We start from the raw sequence: 16,313 nt of genomic DNA, 5'->3' as shown, positions 1-16,313 counted from the left end.
CAGGGATCCCGGGATTCGGCCCTGGGAAGCGGGCGGGGTGGTGGGGCGCGACGGGGTGGCTGCAAAGTGGGGACCCTCGGGGGGCTCCTGGGGACCCTCATGGGGCTCCAGGGGCTCTTGGGGATCCTCATGGGGCTCCCGGGGACCCTCATGGTTCTCCCGGGGCTCTTGGGGATCCTCATGGGGCTCTTGGGGATCCTCATGGTGCTCCAGGGGCTCTTGGGGATCCTCATGGGGCTCCTGGGGACCGTCTGGGGTCCTGAAGACACGGGGCGCCCAGGGACCCTCTTGGCACTCCCAGGGCTCTCGGGGACCCTCCAAGGCTCCCAGGGATCTTCATGGGGCTCCTGGGACTCCCAGGGACCCTCATGGGGCTCCCAGGGCTCTTGAGGACCCTCATGGGACTCTCGGGGACCCTCTTGGGGCTCCTGGGGCTCTCGGGGACCCACATAGGGCTACTGGGGACCATCTGGGGCTCTTGAGGACCCTCATGGGGCTCTTGGGGCTTTCAGGGACCCTCCTGGGGCTCCTCGAGCTCCTGGGGACCCTCTGGGGCTCCCAGGGTTCCTCATGGTGCTCCCGGGGACCCTCTTGAGGACCCTCATGGGACTCTCGGGGACCCTCTTGGGGCTCCCAGGGCTCTTGAGGACCCTCATGGGACTCTCGGGGACCCTCTTGGGGCTCCTGGGGCTCTCAGGGACCCTCTTGGGGCTCATGGAGACCCACATGGGGCTCCTGGGGACCATCTGGGGCTCTTGAGGACCCTCATGGGGCTCTTGGGGCATTCAGGGACCCTCCTGGGGCTCCCAGGGACCCTCCTGGGGCTCTCAGGACTCCTGGGGACCCTCATGGGGCTCTTGGAGACCCTTGCGGGGCTTCGGGGGACCCTCATGGGGCTCTTGGGGCTGCCGGGCACCCCTCATGGGGCTCGTGGGGCTCTCGGGGACCCTCACGGGGCTCGTGGGGCTCTCGGGGACCCTCGCGGGGCTCCCGGGGCCCCTCGCGGGGCTCCCGTGGGAGGAGCGGAGCGGATGGAAGCGGGCGGGGGGCGGCCCCGGCTCCGCCCCGCTCGCCCCGCTCGGAGGAGGAGGAAGGAGGGAGGAAGGAGGGAGGCAGGAGGGAGGRRGGAAGGGGGGCAGCGCCCTGCGGACGAGCAGCGGGACGCGGTAGGTGCCGCCGCCGCCGGCGGGAAGTTGCGAGGGGGGCGGCCGGGACCCCCCATCCCAATCCCCATCCCAATCCGCATCCCCGGTGCCGCCTCCTTTGTGTCCGCGCGGCCCTTTGTGTGGGGCCGGCGCCGGGTCCCCCCTTCCCTCCTTCCCCCCTTCCCTCGGGAAAGAGCCCTGGAAAGAAAAACTAGAAGGCGAGAGGCGCCACGTTTTGTGCTTCCCTCCGCAGGGAGCAACGTGGCTGCTTGGGGGTGGTAAGAAAAAAAAAAAAAAAAAGGGATGAAAATGGAGTGAGGAGTTGGAGTTGTTGCGGAATTGCATCAGGCGGCGCGGGCAGGGTCCCGGGGCGCGGGGCCCCGCACAGAGCGCCTCTGTTCCCGCGCACAAAGCGGCGCTTGTGGCCGCAGAGCGGGCGCCCGCCCGCGGGACATGCCTCCCGGGTAGCGCCCGGAGCCGCCCGCGGGCCACGCGTCCCCCCCGGCCGGCAAGGATGAGGAGCAAGTACGCCGTGCTGCTCGCCTGCGTCGTGGGCCTCGTCGTCATCGGCAGGGAGAACAACTTCCTCGCCAGGTAGGCGAGCGGCGCCGGCTCCGCGCCGGGACATGGGCCGCGAGCCCGTCCTAAGGTCCCGCTCCGGACCACGGAGCCGTCCTAAGGCCCCGCTCGCTGCCCGCAGGGTGTCGGAGCGGCTGAGGCCGGCGCCGGCGGCGGAGGCCAACGGCACGGAGGCGAGCGCCGCGGCGGAGAACGGCTCGCTGGCGTCGCTGCGCGAGCTGGACGGCGCCTTCGNCGGCGCCCGCGCCGCGGCGCCACGTGCTCCTCATGGCCACCACGCGCACGGGCTCCTCCTTCGTGGGCGAGTTCTTCAACCAGCAGGGCAACATCTTCTACCTCTTCGAGCCGCTGTGGCACATCGAGCGCACGGTGAGCTTCGAGGCGGGCGGCGCCAGCGCCGCCGGCTCGGCGCTCGTCTACCGCGACGTGCTCAAGCAGCTCTTCCTGTGCGACCTCTACGTGCTGGAGAGCTTCATCTCGCCGCCGCCCGAGGGCCACCTCACGCCCTTCATGTTCCGCCGCGGCTCGAGCCGCTCGCTCTGCGAGGAGCCCGTGTGCACGCCCGCCGCCGACAAGGTCTTCGAGAAGTACCACTGCAAGGAGCGGCGCTGCGGGCCGCTCAACGTGACGCTGGCGGCCGAGGCGTGCCGCCGCAAGGAGCACCTGGCGCTCAAGACGGTGCGCGTGCGGCAGCTGGAGTTCCTGCGGCCGCTCGTGGAGGACCCGCGCCTCGACGTGCGCATCATCCAGCTGGTGCGCGACCCGCGCGCCGTGCTYGCCTCGCGCATGGTGGCCTTCGCCGGCAAGTACGAGCCCTGGAAGCGCTGGGCGGCCGAGGCGGCGGCGCCGCTGCGCGCCGACGAGGTGCAGCGGCTGCGCGGCCACTGCGAGAGCGTGCGGCTCTCGGCCGAGCTGGGGCTGCGGCGCCCGGCCTGGCTGCGCGGCCGCTACATGCTCGTGCGCTACGAGGACGTGGCGCGGGCGCCGCTGCGCACGGCGCGCGCCATGTACCGCTTCGCCGGCATCCGCCTCACGCCGCAGGTGGAGCGCTGGATCGGCGCCAACACGCGGGCGCCGCGCGACGCCAGCGGCGTCTACTCCACGCGCAAGAACTCCTCGGAGCAGCCGGACAAGTGGCGCTTCAGCATGCCCTTCAAGCTGGCGCGCGTGGTGCAGGACGCGTGCGCGCCCGCCATGCGCCTCTTCGGCTACAAGCTGGCGCCCAGCGCCGCCGCGCTCGCCAACCGCTCGCTCAGCCTGCTCGAGGAGGCGCCCGACGCCTGGCTCGCGTAGCCGCCCGCGCCTCCGCGGAGCCCCGGGCGCCTCSCCGCGGAGCCCGGCTCGGGAAAGCCGCCGTGTTCCCGAAGGAACCCAAGTGCCTACCCTGGGGTAGCCACCCAAGTGCCTCCCGGGGCGCCGCCAGCCTCGTGGGGACGCCAGGCTCCCGCGCGGCGCCGCGCGCCCGTCCCGCCCGCGGGTTATTTATTTTAGGGAAAAAAAGAGGGAAAACGCATCAGGAGTCAGGGCCAAAGCCAAGCATCGGCGGGTGGAGAGACGCACGGCGGGATTTGGGAAAGCGGCAGGGATCCCCGTGGTTGCAGCACCTGGATGTCGCCCCTTCCCAGGCACATCCTGGGGCAGGGGATGCTGCTCCATGGGGAATCTCTGCCGGGCATCCCGCTGCTCACCAGCACCATCCGGAGGCGCTTCGCTTGACACGGAATTACCAGGAATTTTGCACCAAGCATCGCCTGCGCCCGCGATGCCTGCGGAAGGGAGCAGGGCGGCCCACGGGGGATCCCATGGGGGATCCATGGGGCCTCCCCAGGGAACGGGGGGCGCCCGAGGTGCGGGAGAGCGCTCCCGAGGGCACTCCCGGGCGCCCTGCTCGGGTTAAGGGGATTGCCAGGGATAATCCCGGCTCCGGGAGCGGGCGGCGAAGCCGGCGCGGGGGCCGCGCCGTTAAACGGCAGCCTTGATTTTCGGTGCCGGCCCCGTGTTTATCCTGCAGTCGCTCCCGGGAGCGGCCCGTGTGGGAGGCCGTCGCTTTCCGAGGACACTGGACACTATTGTGCCGCCCGCCCACCCGCTCCGGGGACGAAGGACCCCCCCTCTTCCTCGCCCCACCAAGGGAAGAGCGGCCCCGCGGCGGACGAAGCTCCGTTCAGGCGGCGCGCGGCCCCTCCGGGATTTTCCCGCATCCCTATCCCGGAGCAGGGGGTGGATCCGCATCCAAGCGGAGGAGCCGCGCGCGATGATGGCCCCACACGAATCGGGAACCTGCCCGGGGCAGGTCCTGCGGTCACGGGAAAACTGGAAGTGGGAAACGAGGCTTTTGTTTGTGGCGGGGGGGAAGGGGAAGAAAGAATAAACACCAATAATAAATAATAATAATAATGATGATGATGATGATGATAATAAAAGGCTTTGTTGTTTAAAGGTCCCTCTCATTTACACAGCAAAGGGAAACCTCCGGCGCGGGCGCGGAGGAGCCGGGAGCTGCTCCGAACTGGGTTGGTTTCCCAGTGCCGGGCCGGAGAAGCCSAGCGGGGCCGCTCGGATCATGGCGTGGGAGACGCCGCCTTGGGAACGCAGGCTCCGGTGGGAGGCCTCCCAGCTGCATTTCCCGGCGGAGCCGATTCCCGGAGCCTTCCCGGACGGGAGGGCGCTGTGGCCGTGGGCGGCCCGGCGCCGCTCGCCTCGTCCCGCCTCCGGCGCCGGCCGCGTCACGGGCGCTCCGAGCGGAGCGGGGAGCCGAGCGGAGCGGGCGCCATGGGCTCCGGGCTCTCCGTGGACGACTCGGTGCGCGTCGTGGTGCTCGGGGGCGGCTTCGGCGGCGCCGCCGCCGCCGGCCGCCTGCGCTCCTGGGGCRTCCCCTTCGCGCTGGTGGACGCGCGCGACGCCTTCCACCACAACGTGGGCGCCCTGCGCGCCGCCGCGCAGAGCGGTGAGCCCCCGCCGCGCGCGCCCCGGGCCGTGGGGCGGCCCCACGGCGCGTGGGGTGACCCCGGCGTGTGCGGGGACGCCGCTCTTTCCCAGGGTTTGCCAGGAAGACCTTCATCTCCTTGGCCGCCGCCTTCGGCGACAGCTTCCACCAAGGCCACGCCGTGGGCATCGACGCCGAGAGGCAGCAGGTCCTGCTAAGCAGCGGCGAGGTGAGCGAGCCCATAGCGAGCGGCCCGGCCCCCCTGCTCGGGGGCACCCCGTGGGCCCCACGCGGGGCTAGGAGGGCGCTGGAAACGCTGCCGTGCTGCGGCAAACGCCCTCGGGGAGGCCGGAGCGCAACCTTTGGACCCGGGATTTGTTTTTGGGAGGCGCCCGTTGCACCCGATGGGCGGCCAGGCGGGTGAGGCCGCTCGTGTCGGCGCCGCACGCCGCTCCGGGAAGCGCTCCGGGATGGGGGCGTCCCCAAGAGCGGGGGTGCACGGAACCCTCCGGCGCGCACGGAGCGGCAGCGTCGCTCCCGCTGCCGGAATTGCGCAGGGAATGTCGCGCACCCCCTAGTGCTCAGGCCTCCCATTCGTCCGGAGACAACACAGGCAGCGGATCTGCGGACTCCAGAGCATCTCTGGTCTGGGGTCCCGTCCCAGCCCACCCCCTGTCCAAGCTGATGGGAAAAGAGCCCCTCAAACGGGAGCTGGAGTCCCTGGGGATGGTTTCCCAGCCGGAGGAGGAGGTCAATGCACAGCACGCAGGGGGAACGCCCGTGTTTTAGGCTCTCCTTACGAGGTCCAACACGCTCCGTGTCCTCAGGAGCTCCACTACTCCCACCTCATTCTCGCCACGGGCAGCGACGGGCCCTTCCCCGGCAAGTTCCACAAGGTGGTCGACATGGAAAGCGCCATCCAGGCCTACGAGGACATGAACAAGGAGGTGAGGAGCCAGCCTCTTCCTCCTCCTTCTTGGGTTGCGTTGCCGCCCTCGATGCAGCCTCCGTGGGCTTCTCCTCCTGCTTTCCAAGCCGGGGGGGTTATCGGCGTGAGGGAGAGGCCCCGACGTCCCACCCGCTCTCTCGCCACCTCCCTAGCTCGAGAAGTCCCCGCGCGTCCTGGTCGTGGGAGGAGGCTCCGCTGGGGTGGAGATGGCGGCCGAGATCAAGACGGAGCACCCGGCCAAGGAGGTAGCGGCGCCGGCCTCGCGGAGGCTGCTCCGCGACGGTCCCGACGGTCTCTTGTTCAACACGTCCCCGCCGCGTCGCTGCTTTGTCCTCTCCAGGTCACCCTCATACACTCCAAGATGGCACTGGCCGACGTGGAGCTGCTCCACAGCGTGCGGCAGGAGGTCAAGGAGATTCTCCTCCGGAAAGGAGTGCGCCTCCTCTTGAGTACGTAGCCACTCGGACCTCGAGCTCCTTCCCTGCTCCCGGTGCTCCTTCCTGGCTTCCGAGTGCGGCTGCCTCGGGTTTCCTGCTTTTCCAGCTATGCCCGGGCTATCCGGTGAGGGTTGGTGACCCCGAGCTGCCTCTGTTACCACAGGTGACAGGGTCAGCAACCTGGAGGAGCTCACTCTAAACCGCTTCCAGAAGGACATGGTGGTACGGACGGAAAGAGGCTCCGAGGTGACTGTTGACATGGTCATCCCGTGCACGGGGATAAGGATCAACTCCTCGGCCTACGCCAGCGCGTTTGGTAAGTCCCACCTCCAAGGAACCCTGGTGTCCTAGTGCAGAAGATGACAGGAACTCCGAAAATCCTTATGAGAGCTCAACCGTTGGTCAAAACAGGGGACAAAATGGCAAGCAACGGCGCCCTGAGGGTCAACCAGCACCTGCAGCTGGAAGGCTACGAGAACGTCTACGCCATCGGGGACTGCGCGGACCTGCGGGAGCCCAAGATGGCCTACCACGCCGGGCTGCACGCCGACGTCGCCGTCACCAACATCGTCAACAGCCTGAGGAAGAAGCCCCTCAAAGCCTACCAACCAGGTGAGGCCGCGTGGGAACCACTCGGCTCCTCTTCCGCAGGGAACGGCCCCGGGAGTGAAGGGACCTGCTCTTGGGAGCGCCACGGTCCAGGCTTCCTCTTGGTTCCAGCCAAGACGCTGCCCGAGTCAGCWGTCCGAGTCGCTCCATGTGCTAAACACGGCCTTTCTCCACTAACATCTTGCTGCTCAAGCCACCGGTGGCCCTCTCCCGTTTGCCAAAAGGGTTTGCTTTAAGGCGTGTGCAATCCACCTAAGTCCTAGGAACAAACAAAGGCCTCTCCTCCCTTGCTCGCGTTAGGCAGCAGCTGATACCCGGCCTTGCTAAACCTCCATCCCAGGCTGTTGCATAAGAAGGGACCATGACTAGGCAGATCCTTAGCTCTTGAGCAACTGCCCAGGCTACTTTTCCCACTGCGGTTTCACATCCCTCGGGCTCAGGCCAAGCCCTTCCCCTTGGCTCTGCGTCTGCCCCATTCCAGCTTCTTTTAGCTGCCGTACAGCACGTGGGATACACGGCAAGAAGTTGGAGACCTACCTTGGAAACGGCTCCGCTTCCCCTCTCCTCTTCCAGGGTCCCTAACGTTCCTGCTCTCCATGGGCAAGGACGACGGCGTGGGGCAGATCAACGGCTACCACGTGGGGCGCCTCGTGGTGACGACCGCCAAGAGCCGCGACCTCTTCGTCCACAAGAGCTGGAAGACCTTGGGGCAGCCCATGCCCAACTAGGGTGGGGGTCCCAGCCCTGCAGGGGCTGTAGCAATGGGGCACGGGGGGACCTTCGGCTCCTGGGCACACTGGGACTGTCCCCCGGAGRTGCTCCTGAGGCCACCGGCCACCACGGGGCGTTGGAGGGGGGTCCTGGGCTGCTGCGAAGGGGATGAAGGGGTTTTCCAAACGAGCTGCCGCAGAGCGTGGCAAAACGGTAAAAGCATTGGCATCTCGTGGGAAAAACGGTAAAAAGAACGGGAAAAATAATATGGGAAAAGCAGCGGAGGGAAAGAGCAGGGCAGGCAGGGTGCTCCCGCTTCCCCGCGCGGGCGGGTCGGAGCCAGGGCTGTGGTCGGCTGCGATTTGTAGCAATAAACACCCGTTTTTCCAAAGCCGCCGCGGCTGGTTCGGTCTGCCCTGCCTCTGCCCGCCAGCCTCCGGAGCAAAAGGAGGGTTTATGGCAATAACCACACTCGACACCGTCTCTTTCTGCTTTTTTCTTATAAAACAAACAGGGGAAAAAAAAAAAAAATCACCATGAAATAGTCTCAGGGATTACAGAGGTTATGGAGAGTTGGAAGTAAAACAGAAGCTCCCCATGCGTCCCTTCTAAAATCCTTTTGCCCCCAGCCCGGGTTGGAGGCTTCACCGTCCACCCTCACGGCAGGGGAAAAGGGAGGAGAACATTTTTAAGAGCTTTCTTTTACGTGGATGCGTGGGCACGTGTGTAAAATCCATGGCTACAAATCTAAAACGCGCTTACTCTCGAAAACTCCTAAACTAAAATAACAAGGGGGCACTAAAACTCCCGGGAAGAGCTGGCAACGCCGGCGCTCGGGGCGGGCGGAGGACGCGGACAGCGCGACGGGCCGGGCCGGGAGCGCTCTCGGCGCTAGGAACAGCTCTCCACGGAGTCACGACACTTCACACTACGAGCTCTCCCCTTCCTCCCCACACTGCAAAAATAAACATCCCCCCCCACGCCGCCCCTCCCGCTCGCGACGCTACTCAAGTTTTGTGCTGAAAAATAAAAGTTTCGTCGGGCGGCCGCGGCTACTTGGCGTCGAGCTTGGCCATTTCTTGCACGTAGACGCCGATGCTTTCGCTGTCGAAGAGCAAGAAGTAGATGTTCTTCAAGGAGGAGGAGGTGCTGCCGTCGAAGTGGGTGGAAATGGCGCGGAGAGTCGCCTGGGCTGCCGTCTGCTTCGGGAAGCAGTTTCTGTGCGGGAAGGGAAGGGGAGAAAGGGGTGAGCGCCGGCGACGGGCAGCAGCCCCACGCGCTCGGGAGGCTCAAAGGGCCAACGTGCTGCCCGTTCTGCGGCGTGCAGGGTTCTGGACCTCACTTGCTGCCATAAAGTGACTCCAAAAGCATGAAAGGCCTTTGGAAAAAACTCTAAAAGTCTTCAAAACACCTTGTGTTCAGGCAGCTCTGATGTCCTTGATAAATACAGTGGAAAAGAGCAGCATCTGCCAAGACCTGCCCTGGTTCTTCTCSAAAACGGGCAATTCTAAGAGCAATAGGGAGTGAAAAGGCACGAAGCATCAGGAGCATCTGCTGATGCTCTCCCTGGGACTGGATTATTCCGAGACAAGAGACCCTCAGCTTGACAGAGTCTATYGTTATTGCTCTAAAAGCTGCCGTTAAAATCGATTTTAAGGGCTGGGCTTTAATAATAACAGGTTATTCAGTGGCCATTTCCGTGACCAAGCTCTGAGTTTTCCATCACAGGGCCGGCACAGCCCGACCAGGGATAGGCCCCTCACCCTTAGGGCGCCGCAAACCAAAGCGGCCAGGCTATTTCCAAGGAGCCAGGAGTCTTTTGGAGCCAACCTCCACAAGAAAAGCACACCTGCGGTCAGCGGGGCTTGTGCAAGACGCCTCGTGACCAGGGAGCAGGATTAGCTTTAACAGACGGCCCTGGGTTTCCTAGCCAAGCACATCTTTATTTGCCAGCCACCGAGCGCAATGTGAGCTTGGCCTTTCGGCACGTCATTATGTTTGAGGAGGAAGAGGGTGATTCTCCTCTCCAGAAAAACAGTTTGCCCAACTCGTCTGCTTAATGTAAGCGCTGCGAGGACTTGAGCAAATACCCTGTGTTTACCTGGCTCTTGCTGCCTCCAGGATTACGCCGGTGCAGTCTTAACTCAGTAAGACTGAGTTTTAACGAGATTAACCACAAGGGGYTGCCGCCCTTTAGGAGAAGACCCCAAATTGCTCATTCGGGGCAAATAACACCCCTGAAACTCCRGCGTTGAGCACCCAGCACTGGCCAGAGCGGGTCCCCTTCGCATCCCAGAGCTGGGCTCCTTACACGACCGTCCCCCTAACGCAGAGGGGCTCGTACCTGCCGCTGGGGAAAGGGGGGAACGCCACCGACTTGAGCTTCTTGTCCTCGGCCGCCGCCAGGCAGTTCTTGACGGTCTCCTCGAGCTGCTCCTCGCACTTGTCGGAGCCCCACTGCGGCATGTGGCAGTGGATGACAAACTTGGCCGCCAGGCCGCTGGACTGGGTGAGCGCGGCTGGAAGCGGGGCACAAAGGGAGCCTTGGGTTTGGGGGAGAAGTGGCTCCGGCAGCAACATTTCCAGCTGTTCCATGCACTAGCTCGCCAAGGAAACGCACGGGGAAGGAGCCCAGGCCACAGCGATGCCCTTGCGATCATCCCCTGTTGGCCTGCTCATTAAATATGTGATCAATCACTGCTGCTTTGCACCCCAAAGGTCGCGGGGTTTGTTTAAGAGGAGCTATTCAATAACATACTATAGTTCTCCTCATTCAGCATAGACTCTGGATTTGTTTCCTGCGGGGTGACACTGAAAACAGTGCCATTTACTCCTCACGAGGCCCTCCTGCAGTGCAGTCACAGCCACAGGAAAAACCCTCTGGAAATTCACCATCATTTAGGCCCCGTCACCCACGTGGCAGCGCCAGAACTCAGGGCCCTTTAGGCTGGAGCTCAATTACTACGTTTGCCATCAGGATTATCTTCTTTCCTGGGACTAGCTTAGCAGCTCTAAAGGAGTCTGCTTTCCAGTGATGCAGTGAGGTTAACAGAGAAAGAGGTTTGCTTCAATGCTGTGGCTGATATATATGATTCAGTGCAGAAGTGAAGTTTATTGTGCTAAATTTAGCCTCTATTTATGGGCTAAAAACAAAAAAAAAACTGAAAAAATCCCTTTTTTTCTTGTCCTAAGCTGGCTGTCCTTATCAGCAACAGCCTTGAAGGAGAAACAGCAACTTTTAAGTCACCAAAATGAAGGCACAYGAAGAAACAGAAACTTTTAAGTCACCGAAATGAAGGCACATATATAACCCAGGGCAGCCCAAGAGAGAAGAACACATGGAAGGTTCCAGGCATTTCCAGGCCAGAACTCAGCTTCCTTTTTACCTTCAGCAACTTCCAAAGGTCCTTGAGACTTGCGAAGCTCTTTCACCGTTTCTAGAAACTCTTTTCCGCCGGCCTTTTCCAAAGCCTTGCCTGCAAGGACACAAAGCCAAAGACCTTGGGCTCTCAAGTATTCCCAAGGGAAAAGAAAGACACAGGAGTTAAGAGAACGCTCTACGAGTAACATCACGCTTAGTAGCAGCTGGGGTTTGTGTTACCACTCTTTCAGCCACAGGTAAAGTTTGCTTTTTATGGGTTTTGAAAAGCATTATTACTGGAATTGCTTAATTACCTTTAAGGTAATTATCTGCACGCATGCTACCTGCCTCCGCCTTAGGGCTAAAAATGGGAATAGTGGGATTTGTGGGACGTGTTTCCTAAACAAACCRGAGAACAACAACAACAAAGCACCCTTATCAGTGAGAAATTTACCACAAACCAGTGCTCATAAACCACCAGCAAAATCCAAGCACGGAGCCACCTTCCCTCGGGAACAGTATCCCAGGAAAACTGTATAACTCTTTAAGGAATTCTGCTTTAAGGAATCAYGTGCGTGGTGAGCGTCATTAGCCATCATTAAAAGAGGAAAAATGAGCCAATTTTCTGTTATACTTAGTGAGCTCCAGCCTGATTTTCAGGAGTGTTGTATGGGGCATTTTATGGCCTGGGGAAGATTGGGATGCAACGGGATGGAATCTCGGCACGCAGCTGGGAGACCAGACCAAATCTGAGTCCGGATTTGCTTTTTCTGTGTGCAGAGCCTCACCGATTTCCTCCTTGAGGTCTATTTCGGCAGTGGTTGGGTGGACAATTCCTTCTACTTTCATGGAGCCAATATGGCTGATGTCGCTCTGGGTCAGGGAAAGCTGCAGGAGGAGAGGGCAAAGAATTAAAGCCAGTAACCTCAGCCCCAAGGAGTTTTCAAACCAAATAAATAAAGCAAATTAAGGGTGGATGCTGTCTTGCAGAGATCAGTAAAGTTACTGGGTTCAGTGTGTGCAATGGTGATTTTTTTTAATATTAATTGGTTTCTGCACCAGCCAGACTACTTCATGATATTCCCACAGCTTGGATGACTGCTCAGAAGGAAATTGCTATTTTTTTTTTCCCCAGATGATCCTCTTTGAAATAAAAGTAATAAAAGCAGTTGACTACAGCTCCTTCACTAAATCTACAAGTTAAAAATGCAGCTTTGCTCAAAGGGTAAAAAATTAAGGGCAGAAATCATCCACTTGCTGAGAAAAAAGGAACGGGGCAGACGGTCTGACTGGACAACGTGGACACGCAGGTATTTTCACGGGAGTTTTTGAGATTTTRGGCTGGTTTTGGGCTGCTCTCGGGCAGGCAGCCCCAGTGCGGGGCTGCTAAGGGCCTCAGCGTGAAGAGGGCAGCCCCTCGGGGCCTGTTTTCAAGCTGGGAYGCCACTGGGTAACCCCGGGCTCTGCTGGTGTGATCCTCATCCCTTTAACCCTCCTAATTCGGGGTTACCTTTTGTCCTGGCACGAGGCTTTTGGAGGACAAAATAGTGAAACCATCCCCAGGTCCGTCTTCAGATGTCGAATTTGAAGCTCCTTCTTTCTCGGTGTCCTTTTGTTTGCTCTGTTTGGAGGGAAAAACAAAACCCCATCCATGTCGCTACCAACAGAGGCAGCCTTCACGATTACTCAGCAATTAATAGATTTAATTGGTTACGCCAGTCTCCTCAAGGTAATGTATTATTCACAGCCTCTTGCTCTCCAAGGATTATGTAAGAGAGCTCCTCGCTGTCGATAACACGCAGAGATTAGTGGTTCGGCTGAGGCAACACGCGAGCCTGTGGTTATGATAAGAGGCAGCGGGGAGGCACATCCAGCTGTGGTTTTACTCACCACTAAGGCTGAGTTTAGGGGTGGTTTTGCTTTAGTTTTGTTGCTACCAGAGCAGAGGCCACCCCAAACCCCACACTAGCCCTATCGAGCGCTTCGCTTCGGAGGCGAAAAACACGGGGACAGTAGCTTAAATCTCAGCTATTAAGTCACGAAGCTCAAAGTAGACTGAAAAGAGAGAATTATCACACCTCAGTGCGAGCACAAGACTGAAGATGCGGTATCGATCAACCAGAGAATGACTTAAAACGCAGTTTCCTGTACTTAAAATGCTAGAGCTCGTTCCCACACGATTAGCATGAGGAGGAACAGGCCCCACGTAGTGGTGGAGAAGGTCCTTGCAAGGGTGACATGGTAGATCTGAAAACGCCCCTCGAAGCTTTAACACTTTCTGTTGCAGAAACCCATTCTATATCTGTGATTCTCTGCTTATTCCTCAAGTTTAGAGGGAACCATTCCTGGTGAATCTCTCTTCCATTTCCACCTCCCATTTTAAGCTGCAACAAACACTGCAACAAACATATCTAGGATAAATATATCAGCAGCACTGATATATTTATCCTAATATTCCCATGTGCTTTTGCACCCCATCAATCCACACTTTCCCAGTGCCACCTACGCCCCGTGCTCACCTTTTTGGGCGTCCTGGCCTTGGCAGACTTTGCTTTCTTCCCGCTCTTTTTGCTCACCAGGGATTTCCTGCCTTTCTTCTCGGGAGCCGGGGAGAGGATGGTCTCGGATTTGCCTTTGGCGCCGCGCTTCTTGGCGAGGAGCTCGGGCTGGATCCTGGGCAGGACCCCGCCGCTGGCGATGGTCACCCCTTTTAGCAACTGCGAGGAGGAAACGGGGGGAAGGAGCAGGAAATACCCCGTTAATCCCCCCAATTTTCCCCCAGGCACTCGATCCATTTGGGCTGATGACATGACACGCGTGCAAGGGGAGCACGTGCTGGGCTAATGCATTAGACGCCTTGAGTTTCATCAGGAGAGAATCCCATCAGGAAAACGATCCAGAGGAATGCCAGGAATGTGGCAGGGGGAATCCCGGGGAAGGCTGCTGCTCTGCAAGGTGCTGGTTCCCCTGCAGAGCTGCTCTCGGTGACTCACAGGCAGTGAATGAAGCAGCCTAAGGGGAGACGAGCACCAGGAGGCTGCCTAAAAGAGAGGGCAGCGGTGCCAGGGGCGGAGAAGGATGGAGGGAAGTGGACTGGGTGGGAGCTGAGCTCCCTGCGCCGACCTGGGAGAAGTCAGGAGGAGGAATGGGACACAGGGAAGCAGAATGGGCCACTCTCACTATAGTGGAGCAGGCCAAGGGACCTTCTGGAGGACAAAAATCTGCAGAGCTCCTAGTTTGACAACCAGCAGATCCCGTCCCAGTGAAAGGAGACATGCCAGGAAGGAAAACTAAAAGAACATGTAGATTCTGGGGCTTCTCGGTGGAGAGCTAACAAAAAGATGCCACAGTTGGCTCAAAAACTGGTCTCAGGCATCTAAGGTAAGGTGAGACACCTTTCTATCCAGAGGGGATGAGAAACATGCATGAAGAGGGACAGAAAAACATGAACGAGCCAGCAGAAGGGTGTATCCTGTGTCTTCCAAAGGGCCACAAAAAGAATGGGACACGGAGGCTGCAGATTCCTCACGCCCAACTTCAGCCACAGGAGTCACTCCTCGTTTTTCGGTTAGCCTTTTGTGGCCCCGTCCAACTTTTGGATGCAACGCAACTCCCGCCCAGCATCCTCCTTTCCACGCACTGACACAAACTACAGTAGATGCCCACAAATATTTTGCTCTCATATAGGCGGGCACAACCTTATTTGGCTTTTTAATGCAATTCTGCATTGCATTCTCATCCAYGAGAGCAGCCAGAGTGCCTCCAACTTCCAGAAGCAGCAGTTTTGCCCGTGCCACAGAGCACAACTCTTGCACTGAAACACGAGCGKGTACCTGGTTCAGCTCCTCATCGTTTGCAACTGCCAGGAGGATGTGTCTGGGGGCGATTCTTCCTTTCTTGTTGTCTCTTGCTGCGTTTCCTGCTAGCTCCAGAATTTCAGCTGCAAACACAGCGAGGTAAAAATGAGCAACAAAACCCTAACTTACATGCACAGGTCTACATAATCCTATACGTTTATACTCCTTTTTAATACCCAGTCACCTTTTCCATGCTGTTTSCCGCTTTAAATGATCCTTGCCTGCAAAAAGCAAACCACACTCAACATGTTTGCAAGTTGATATGAAACCATTTGTCCCTCCCTAAAGGCTACTTAGCAGGAAACACGCTGAGCTTGGTTCCCAAGGCAGAACCTCTCTCCCAAAAGCAAGCAAACAAACAAAAAACCCAAGAAACATTCCTTACATAAATACACGTTCCAAAACGCAGCAGTAACCCTGCAGCAACCCAACAGGAAAGCATGCGGAGAACCCCCAAACCTAGTCGAGTTATGACAAGGATGACATAATTAYGACAAGGATAACATATAATAATATGACAGGACTCATAGGAGCAGGTTAAGGCGGCGAGATGAAGACTGAGGTGCATTTAAAGACGTCCCTGGAAGCCAAGGGCCGAGCTGGGCGGCGCTGCAAGGCTGCATTAAAGGGTGCTGCAAACCCCGGAGCAGCAAGAGGCTTCCTTTCAGAGCAAGAGATGAAGGGCTTGGCTCAGAGGCAAGCAGGTAACTGGAGAGTTTTGATGCATAAAGCACTGCTGGAAGCTCCTCCTGTGTTCTCCAGGCACAGAAGCCCATTCCAAAAGCAGTCCTAATTCTGCAGCAATGTTTCGGCTGGGCCTTAAAGCCCCCAAGATCCTTCTGATTTTTACAGAGGAAACAAGAATCTTTGGGTTTAATCTGCCTTTTTTTTTGAGTTTAACCTTCTTTAAACTGCAACAATCAGTATGATTAAGAGTTTGGCTCTATTTAAAACTTGTTTCGCTTGTAAGCAAGTGAGAAGGGAGTATTTTTGCTTAGTATAATCATATAAAAAAAAMATATTTGGAGCTTGCTGCTTGGTAAATGCATCCAGAGTCCCTTTCCTCTGATCCTCCTTTTTGTTTTTATATTTGTCAGGAGCAAAGGCAAGAAAATACCAGCCCGACAGTGTTCTGTTAGTGACATCTCATTCCCTTTTGATGGAGTACAGAGAGACCTGCGAGTCTGACACACAGAAGAACTTCCAACCTGGTGGAAAGCCACAGTCTCTGGCTGGAATCCAAGCGATATCCGCAACAAGTTTGGCTCTCAGCTCATGGGAAAACTATACGCTTGTAATTTCACTGGGAATAAGCAAGGTGCCTACTTGTCACCCAGATYTTACTTATATATAATGTGCAATGAATGTTAGGTAACGGTAAGAACAGCATCTATGGAAACATTTCTCCATTATGCATGAAAACTTTCAAGAGATATTWCCCAAGCTGCAAAAACAGGAGTTTCAGGAAATAGTAGAACCGTGGTTATCATAACCATAAACAAAGAGAACTTGAGCAGCCTCAGCTGTGGCATTTCCCAACGTCGGGATGCCCGACTTGGGCTTCAAGTGAGAAGATGAGAAGAAAAGTAAGAAATCCTAAAGAAGCCAGGGATATTCCAGCAAGGAGACCCTAAAGAAGCCAGGGATATCCCAGTAAGGAGAACCTAGAGAAGGCTGGAATATTCCAGCAAGGAGACCATAGAAAAGCCAGGTACATTCCAGCAAGGAGACCCTAGAGA

At 58.4% G+C, this 16,313-nt stretch overlaps 3 protein-coding genes across 3 annotated transcripts in view; 2 read left to right on the top strand and 1 right to left on the bottom strand.

Annotated features, from left to right (window-relative positions):
• The first annotated feature begins 1,651 nt into the window (after positions 1 to 1,651).
• CHST3 (carbohydrate sulfotransferase 3) lies at positions 1,652 to 3,017 on the top strand. Its single transcript, XM_026046308.1, is given in 3 exon segments — positions 1,652 to 1,739; positions 1,846 to 1,956; positions 1,958 to 3,017. Coding segments are annotated over 3 exon segments (1,251 nt in total). The 5' UTR covers positions 1,652 to 1,659.
• A 1,479-nt stretch (positions 3,018 to 4,496) lies between these two features.
• AIFM2 (apoptosis inducing factor, mitochondria associated 2) lies at positions 4,497 to 7,407 on the top strand. Its single transcript, XM_026046320.1, has 8 exons — positions 4,497 to 4,671; positions 4,764 to 4,879; positions 5,478 to 5,597; positions 5,752 to 5,844; positions 5,940 to 6,048; positions 6,200 to 6,352; positions 6,448 to 6,648; positions 7,219 to 7,407. Exons 1-8 carry the CDS (start codon positions 4,497 to 4,499, stop codon positions 7,371 to 7,373), a joined length of 1,122 nt encoding a protein of 373 aa, XP_025902105.1. The 3' UTR covers positions 7,374 to 7,407.
• Positions 7,408 to 7,879: 472 nt separating this feature from the next.
• The window catches only part of LOC112953292 (core histone macro-H2A.2), a 16,021-nt gene continuing 7,587 nt past the window's right edge, over positions 7,880 to 16,313 (bottom strand). Inside the window, exons 3-9 of the mRNA XM_026046318.1 lie at positions 14,551 to 14,657; positions 13,237 to 13,434; positions 12,228 to 12,338; positions 11,506 to 11,605; positions 10,743 to 10,832; positions 9,701 to 9,875; positions 7,880 to 8,574 (exon numbers count right to left, since the gene is read on the bottom strand). Of these exons, the coding sequence (XP_025902103.1) occupies positions 8,409 to 8,574; positions 9,701 to 9,875; positions 10,743 to 10,832; positions 11,506 to 11,605; positions 12,228 to 12,338; positions 13,237 to 13,434; positions 14,551 to 14,657 (947 nt within the window). The 3' untranslated portion in view covers positions 7,880 to 8,408. The remainder of the gene's footprint in view (positions 8,575 to 9,700; positions 9,876 to 10,742; positions 10,833 to 11,505; positions 11,606 to 12,227; positions 12,339 to 13,236; positions 13,435 to 14,550; positions 14,658 to 16,313) is intronic.

The sequence above is a fragment of the Nothoprocta perdicaria genome, unplaced genomic scaffold, assembly GCF_003342845.1.
Source record: "Nothoprocta perdicaria isolate Ctin4 unplaced genomic scaffold, notPer1 scaffold_431, whole genome shotgun sequence".
NCBI lineage: Eukaryota > Metazoa > Chordata > Aves > Tinamiformes > Tinamidae > Nothoprocta > Nothoprocta perdicaria.
The sequence above is the reverse complement of the archived record's forward strand: the minus strand, read 5'-3'. Positions and strand labels throughout refer to the sequence as shown.